Here is a 7,744-nt window from a genome sequence, read left to right as displayed (position 1 = left end):
GGGATCACATTGTCTAATGGGTTCGAATCAGATAGATGTGGCCCAATGGAAGTATCATAAGCCCATAAATATCATCTAAAAAGCGTAGTAGTAGTGTCTCTCAGCCGTTGGATTTAAAGAAAAAAACCTAGAGAATATGAACCGTTGGATTAGGGTAGATGCCCTACAACGATTCGCCACTTTTTAAAGAGATAAAGAGGAATCCGATGCGTCCAAGTACAAAAAGCCACAGAGGGCCAATTAGAGAGAGATTTTTATTTTCCAGTCTCTTTTCTTTTTTAATATATATATATATATATATATATATATTTTCATATATCTCTTGTTTGATCGGAGTCTGAATCTCTCTCTCTCGTCGTTCTATCTAAATTCTTTGTATTTGTGCACCGGACGAGAGAGTCTTACACGATGTCTGCAACCCAGGAGGAAGAAAAGAAGCCAGGAGACGGTGGTGCTCACATCAATCTCAAAGTCAAGGGACAGGTATCTATCTTTTTCTACTTTTTTACTCACTTTTGTTTTGTTTTTTTTTTTCTTTTTTGAAGATTTGGGTTTCTGATTTGAAGCTCTCGTGTAGCTGCGTTTAGGGTTTTATTTTTTTCCCCCGATTTGGCTATTTTCTCTGGTTTTACAATTTTAGGGTTTCGTACAACAAGCTCAGTGTTGGTGGCTTTTTTTTTGTTTTGTTTTTTTCTTCTTTTTGGTTTTTGATTTGACTGGACAAAATATTGTGCTGTTATTATACGTTTACCGGTTGTTTATGAAATTTCTATAATTATAATGTGAGTTGTATATAGAGCTTGTGGCTTGTATTGTTGTTGTTTGAGTGTATTTCACAATTTTGCAATGGTAAAGTTGAAACAGTTGTTGAATGTTCTAAGGATTTGTGAACGATGCTGTCAAACAATTGTCTGGTTTATCATTGCTGATGAGTTTGTTAAGTTTTGAGTGGTGTTTATGTTTGGAATTCTCATAAGCAAAAAGCCTACATTATAATGATATGGATACTTTTTCAGTTCACTAACCAAAACAGAGAGACTTCTAAAAAGAAAGAAAGAGACATTAGAATTCAATTATTGTTTCCTATGCTATCTCTTAACTTTTGTTAACAGTGTTATACTTTGTAATGTGGGTGTTCTTATATAGGATGGAAACGAGGTGTTCTTTAGGATCAAGAGAAGCACTCAGCTGAAGAAGCTGATGAATGCTTACTGTGACAGGCAATCCCAGGACATGAACTCCATCGCTTTCTTGTTTGATGGACGTCGTCTTCGCGCTGAGCAAACCCCTGATGAGGCAAGTAAAACAAAACACACATAATTCAATCTACATGCTCTTTTTACCCTCTTAAAAAGTTGTAGCTTTTCATTCTAACGCTAATAATAATCCTGATGCTACTACAGCTTGACATGGAGGACGGTGATGAGATCGATGCGATGCTCCATCAGACCGGTGGCGGTGGTACTGGTGCTGCTATGGCTATGGCTATGGCTATAGCTTGACACCTCCTCCTCCGGGTTTTAGTAGGGCTTTGTGTGATATGGAATGGTTTAAGGAGTTATCGGCATTATTAGGATTTCCAGACTTGTGTTTTTTTATCGTGGCCATTAATATCTCTAGAAGAAACTATGAATTATGTGTATGGGTCATTCAAGGTTTAAAGAACCATTCGGTTTGAGTTTTTTGGTCTTCTTGTGTTTGTTATTGGCTCCTCCTCCTATGTTACTCTACTATTTGGGCTTAAAGGGCGATTATCTATAATTTCTTGGGTTTATAAACTCAATTGGTAAAACAAGTAAATGAAACGATCAAAAAGCCCTTATTGAAATTTGTTGAGATAATGGGCGAACAAATATAATTAAAATCCACTCGGACAATGGAACAAAATATTCTAACTTGAACCGTGGTCTTGTTTGTGATTGTAGTCTATACACGATGTGCTTAACAAACAGTGATTGTGATGGTTCATGATCATAAGACACACCCATGATCAAAACAACCAGTACTGTCTCACAAGACACCCATGATCAAGACAACCAGTAATTATAGTACTGTTGTCTATACACGATGTGCTTAACAAACAGAGATTGTGATGGTTGATGATGATCACAAGACACACCCATGATCAAAACAACTAGTAATTATAGTACTGTCTATACACGATGTGCTTAACAAACAGAGATTGTGATGGTTGATGATCACAAGACACACCCATAATCAAAACAACCAGTACTGTCACAAGACACACCCATGATTCAAAACAACCAGTAAGGCAGTTATAATAGTACTGTCTCATTTTCTGACATGTTAACAATAACATGTACGTTGATTTTAGATAGACTTCGATACAAGCACTTGGATGAGACAGACATTCTTAAGAGTTAAGACATACTAACCACGACTTCGAATGACTTCGAATGATCATATCTATAAATTAATAATCATCATCATCGAGAAGAACATATATATTCATCATTAACACGAACTTATAACAACACTAAAAAAAAGACAGCAATTCTAGGCACAAAATACCCACAACCATCATTAAAACACCAAGAAGCTTCAAATGCAACTAGCAAGAGAGTTTGCTTATTTAGGCTTCTAATTATACATACAAACCGTCACGATATTGTTCACTGAAGGACAATGCACTCAGACGCAGTCCCGTTTGTGATCGGACCTCCATGGATACGATTGCTTTTCTGGTTAAACACACCACCATTAGGGATTTGCTGGTGAACTATGGTTCCTTCAGGATCTTCCTCTTGGTCACTACAACCTATGGCTTCAAAGATGAGAGTGTTAACCTCCTTAAACCTTTCCTCTGACAGAGAAGCTTCTGCAAGGAGCCTCCAGGCATTCTCCTCTGAAGCTCCTTCGTAATCATCTTTCCTTTTCAGCACCATGTGACCACTTATCTCCCACACGGCTGGGTTCACTTGCGTTTCCAATACCTCGGGGCTTACTTCACCTAGAGCCTGTTTCTCTGCGTAACACTGCAATTTATACAATCAAATTGTTAATCACTTTAACTGGGTGGATTCAAAACATGTGGTGATCCAACGGTTTGCTTGCTAAAAATTTATACCTGTGGCATCACGAAGATCTGCCTTCCACAATCAGCGATGAGGATGTTGAAAGGTATGTTGTTGTTTTGGAGGCAAACGCAGGCATCTGATACAGTATCAGATAGGTCTTGCATAGAGCTTCCACCTTCAAAGAGAAGACTTCTCACAGGGTAATTCAGAAGCTCTGAGATTTTCACACCACTAACAGTGGTAACCATCTTCTTGGTAGGAGCTCTCTCAAGTGGGAAAGGCATGGCCAGGTAATATGCCTGTTTACAACAAAATCACCACCAAAACAATCAATACAAGTCATCTTAGATACGCCGGGAAAAAAGGAATTATGCATGGGTTACTATTGTGTATACCTGAAAGTGAAGATGGTTGATAGTGGCAAAAGCACCCAGGCTGTTGTAACCAAGTCTGAAGTAAGGATTCGCGGCCTCAGCAGCCATGTGAACTGCAAGCAAAAGGCTTTTGTGATCGATCCTCTGTGGCAAGCAGTCAAGAACACGAGGAATCAGCAGCACATGCCCATACTCGATCGGGCTAACCTGTTAAAAAATAAATAAAGAATTAATCTTTTGCTATCAAAACCAATCAAAGGATAACAAATAGAGCTCTCTGCACAAGATTCTTTACATTGATAGCAACAACACTGAAAGAATTCTCAGGATCAAGAGGCATGCAGGGGAAGAACTGGACTTGACCATCTTCGCCAGCTTCAAACTGGAAGAGCAGCTCTTCTTGACCAACTTTAGTGAAGTTGAATTTGCTGCCATCAAAAGACTGCAAAACCTTATCCACACGGAACTCGGTTGGCCTCTTCTTTAGGTGACGACCCTCGTTTAGCTGAGCAACGAAACCATACTTCCCAGGTATAACCTATATATAACAACAAGAGATAACAATCTTAAAAAACAATGTAAAACAGAATCTCGGATTGAAACAAACATCACTAGATTGTCAAACAAGGTATAAGAAAGACAATTACTTTGGTTTCGCATGCAGTGACATCATAGCGGAAAAGTCCTCTTTGGAACCTATCCTCCCACTGAAAACATAAAGAATTGATTAATATAATGATTACTCAGCTAAACTCGTTTTGCTCTATGTAAGTAAACGATTCTTACCTCTCCGAGAACAAGAGACTCGAGAAAAGCCACAGGAGGCTCTTCAGCTTCATGGCTAACCACAATCTTCTCTCTGGATTTTTCCAGATTCTTGCAAGCATACAAAGGAAGCCTAGCACCTGAAACAAACGTAGCACAAAGTGTGAATCAAAAAAGAGTTAAAATTTAACAACAACAACAAAAAAAAAATAAAAAAAAAAAAAGACGATTCAGCTTTCAAAACGTACCATTAATGCAACATGCGCCGAGGCAATTCCGTCCACAGCCGACGGAATCATCAGCCGCCTCATTCTTTTGGTAGTTCGATACGACGGTCGGAACTCTCTTAATTTTCAACATTCTCAATCCCTCTAACCCCCCAAAAGATAAAATCGATAGAACCAAGCATACAAACAAAAAAAAAGGAATCTCTAAAACAAACCCTAAAACCTAGAAGCTAACAAGATGGTAGATGAAGTTGGAACCGCCTCCGGCAAGAAAGAGGAGATCAGAAGGGCTGCCGCCTTCAGACGGCAGAGCTCCACGTCCCCCGTGCGGCAAAGGATTAGTTTCGATTAAACAACCCTTCCGTCGAACTATACGGACATGAAAGCTAACACCCGGAGATATCCCGTGTATAGCCGTGATGCCGATCACCTGATGTCCCCAATTTTTGGTGAAAATCGAAACGCACGCCGGAGAAAGATTTACAGATTTCACCGAACCCGACACTCAAAACAGCAAAAAAAAAAAGGAGAGATCTTTTGATTTGGGTTTATACAATTAGAGATTTGATTCCTACAACAATTTGGTTTTTTTTTTTTTGGGGGGGGGGGGTTGAGGGTATATTTTGCGGATACAGTGTCTTAGGAGATATCGAATGGGGCTTTAAATAGAGATAGGAGATGAGTGAACCATAGAATTTACTAACGACAAAAATATATCAAAATTAATTTTTATTTTATATATATATATATATAACTTTTTCCTTCTCTTTATTTTTCTGGGGTTGTGATTTGGACGTGAAGTTTCTATTAATTAGGTCGTCTTGAATTATTTTATTTTTTCCCTTTTAACTATTTTTTCCTCGTTATTTCCTTATCTTGTCTACCTTAGCTAGTTACCAATGTTTTGGTTAGTCGGCTAATTAAAGGTTAAGAACAAATATCGAATGAATATACGAATAGAAAATGTTAGGATCAGTGCAAAGATACACATAATTGATACTCTATGTGAATAAGTGTTATTTTCATTTAAAGTTTCGTATTTCTCCAATGGTATCAAAGTTTCATATTTTAACCCGATGTAAAAAAAATTGATATGAAAATAAACTAATCAAAATAATTATCATTTAGAAAGAGATGTGTGAAGATTTTGATATCTCATTATCTCAAGATATATAAACAGATGTGCCATTCTAGTAAATTTAAGTGGGATTGTAGTTTTTCTGCATGCAAGCGTAAGAGAGACTATATATAGCTAATAAGAGGTTGCAATTAAATCTACGCAATATAAAGTTCATGCGGCATATATATAATATGATCTCGGCAAAATCAAGGTATTAGTTTGTGTTTTTACTTGTTTTATGTTGTCATTACATAAAATTTTCTATGGTCATGCTTTTTCATGAGACGATGTGTGGTCGTAGCAACTTCTACGAGGCTCAATTGGGCTAACGAGGACCATCGTTCATTCGGTCGATATATTGCGAAGCTAAATTTTAAAACTTACATATAGAAATAATGTGAATAGTTTTAGACCATAGCTTTTTGGAGGGTTTTGTTTCTTTATGACATTATTACCAAATTACAAATGAACAAAAAACTAAACAGGTAAACGAAAAAAAAACAGAGTGAAGATCCTCGGAATCTAAGGAAAGGATATAGTTCTTGAACCACATAATTAGTGGTCCATTGTTTTGTCTGGCAATATCAACAAATCGAAGCCCTCCTCCTTCCATTACCGGTTTACCGTTAGTTGTACTTTATCAAACCATTTATCATGATCTTAAGTTAAGACCTCAACATGTAAATACGAATTTATATTGCATCAAGAAATTAAAAATAGCACCCAAAAAAAAAAAAAAAACTTTTTCGTATGTGTAGTTAAAGACTTGAATATGTATGGCGGTGGTAGTGTCACTACCATGCATGTAAGTCAAAATTCAAGCGGTCAACAACAATGAAATCAAACTAATTAAATAAGTGGTATATATTGAATCATAATTGCGGTTGACCCAGGGGGAGAAAACTCAAATCCTCTTTAGTCAAGCGTTTTTGTGGTCATCAGTTTCCAAAGAAACATCTTCTGTATCTACATGCAAATATCATATTTCTTCTATAGAGTTTCTGGCAAGTATTTGTTAATCAGCCAAAGAGAAACCCCAAATAAAGAAAAACCCAATGATGGAGAACAGAGCCCTTAAAATGGTAATCTAAGTCCCAAACCCAAACACAAACACAACAAGCTCATTAACTCTAACGACCAAATGCATATATATATATATATATATATATATATATATATATATATTTTCTCTGTAATGCATATTGTGAATACACATTGGTTTATCATAAAAGAAATACTAGTATATTTCTAGTAATTAATCGACAAATATAACTTTATACTTAATCTTACAACTTACAAGAAGTGCTTGAGTGATAGTAGCCAAGTTGCTCTTTTGGGATACTCTCTTGGTCCGAAAATAGGGTAACTAATCCTCACATTGGTGCTTCCCATTTCGACCTGCAGTTCCATAAGTTCAAAGAAGCATAGTCAAAGATCATTATCCACATTTGTGGTTCCTTGGAAGAAAGAATGATTATATGCCAAAGATATCACCGCTTGCTCGAAGTCACCTGACATGCTCATGGATAGTTCAAATTGATCCTCAGCCAGTCCTGGATTATGGGGAAAATAATAAGACCTTGGTAAGTAAATGATGTATAAATAATATTTTCTAATGGGAGTTTTTTTTTTTTTTTTTTTTGTCACCCTTAAATTTCTAAATTATAAAGTCCATAAATAATCTTAAGATAAGATGATTTCAAGAAAACCCAGCTAATGTTACAACAACAAAAAAATATCATTTACTGTTTTCTATTAGATAAAGTGTTATATTAGAGAGAAGAGGGAAAATTATCTATTCTCCACACACAAAAAAAAATAGAATGTTTATGCTTCAAATTATTTTGTTAGATAATGTCTACTTTCTAAATATTGTCTATAAAATATATACAGAATGCTAAATAAATTGTTTAGTTGTAACATAATTTAACGAGGGCTAGGCTAATAACCCTCATCCATACCATATCCCAACATGGCCCCTTGGCAAATGGTCGTTCCTCAAAATCGGGTCGATACGAACCAGACATTAGCAGAGTTAGATGTAAGTTGTATATCGGATTAGAGATAGTAGCTACCCCGCGTGGAAGCGTTCCTACGATAAGGCCACTTCCAAAATAAATAACGCAACGCAACCCAACCCATTACATCTAACTTTTTGGAGGGTTTTGTTTCTTTATGTCATGACATACAAAATTACAAACAAACAAAAAACAAAGAAGG

General features: G+C 36.4%; 2 protein-coding genes across 2 annotated transcripts; one reads left to right on the top strand and one right to left on the bottom strand.

Moving 5' to 3' along the window:
• On the top strand, nucleotides 254-1,778 carry LOC104722246 (small ubiquitin-related modifier 1-like). Its single transcript, XM_010440387.2, has 3 exons — nucleotides 254-483; nucleotides 1,147-1,296; nucleotides 1,404-1,778. Exons 1-3 carry the CDS (start codon nucleotides 409-411, stop codon nucleotides 1,500-1,502), a joined length of 324 nt encoding a protein of 107 aa, XP_010438689.1. The 5' UTR covers nucleotides 254-408; the 3' UTR covers nucleotides 1,503-1,778.
• On the bottom strand, nucleotides 2,448-5,029 carry LOC104722245 (GDP-L-galactose phosphorylase 1-like). Its single transcript, XM_010440386.2, has 7 exons — nucleotides 4,426-5,029; nucleotides 4,199-4,317; nucleotides 4,060-4,119; nucleotides 3,708-3,950; nucleotides 3,434-3,619; nucleotides 3,089-3,337; nucleotides 2,448-2,996 (listed from the first exon to the last, which is right to left on the bottom strand). Exons 1-7 carry the CDS (start codon nucleotides 4,535-4,537, stop codon nucleotides 2,634-2,636), a joined length of 1,332 nt encoding a protein of 443 aa, XP_010438688.1. The 5' UTR covers nucleotides 4,538-5,029; the 3' UTR covers nucleotides 2,448-2,633.

Source organism: Camelina sativa, chromosome 11 (assembly GCF_000633955.1).
Source record: "Camelina sativa cultivar DH55 chromosome 11, Cs, whole genome shotgun sequence".
Lineage (NCBI taxonomy): Eukaryota > Viridiplantae > Streptophyta > Magnoliopsida > Brassicales > Brassicaceae > Camelina > Camelina sativa.
This window is presented reverse-complemented; position numbering and strand designations above follow the sequence as displayed.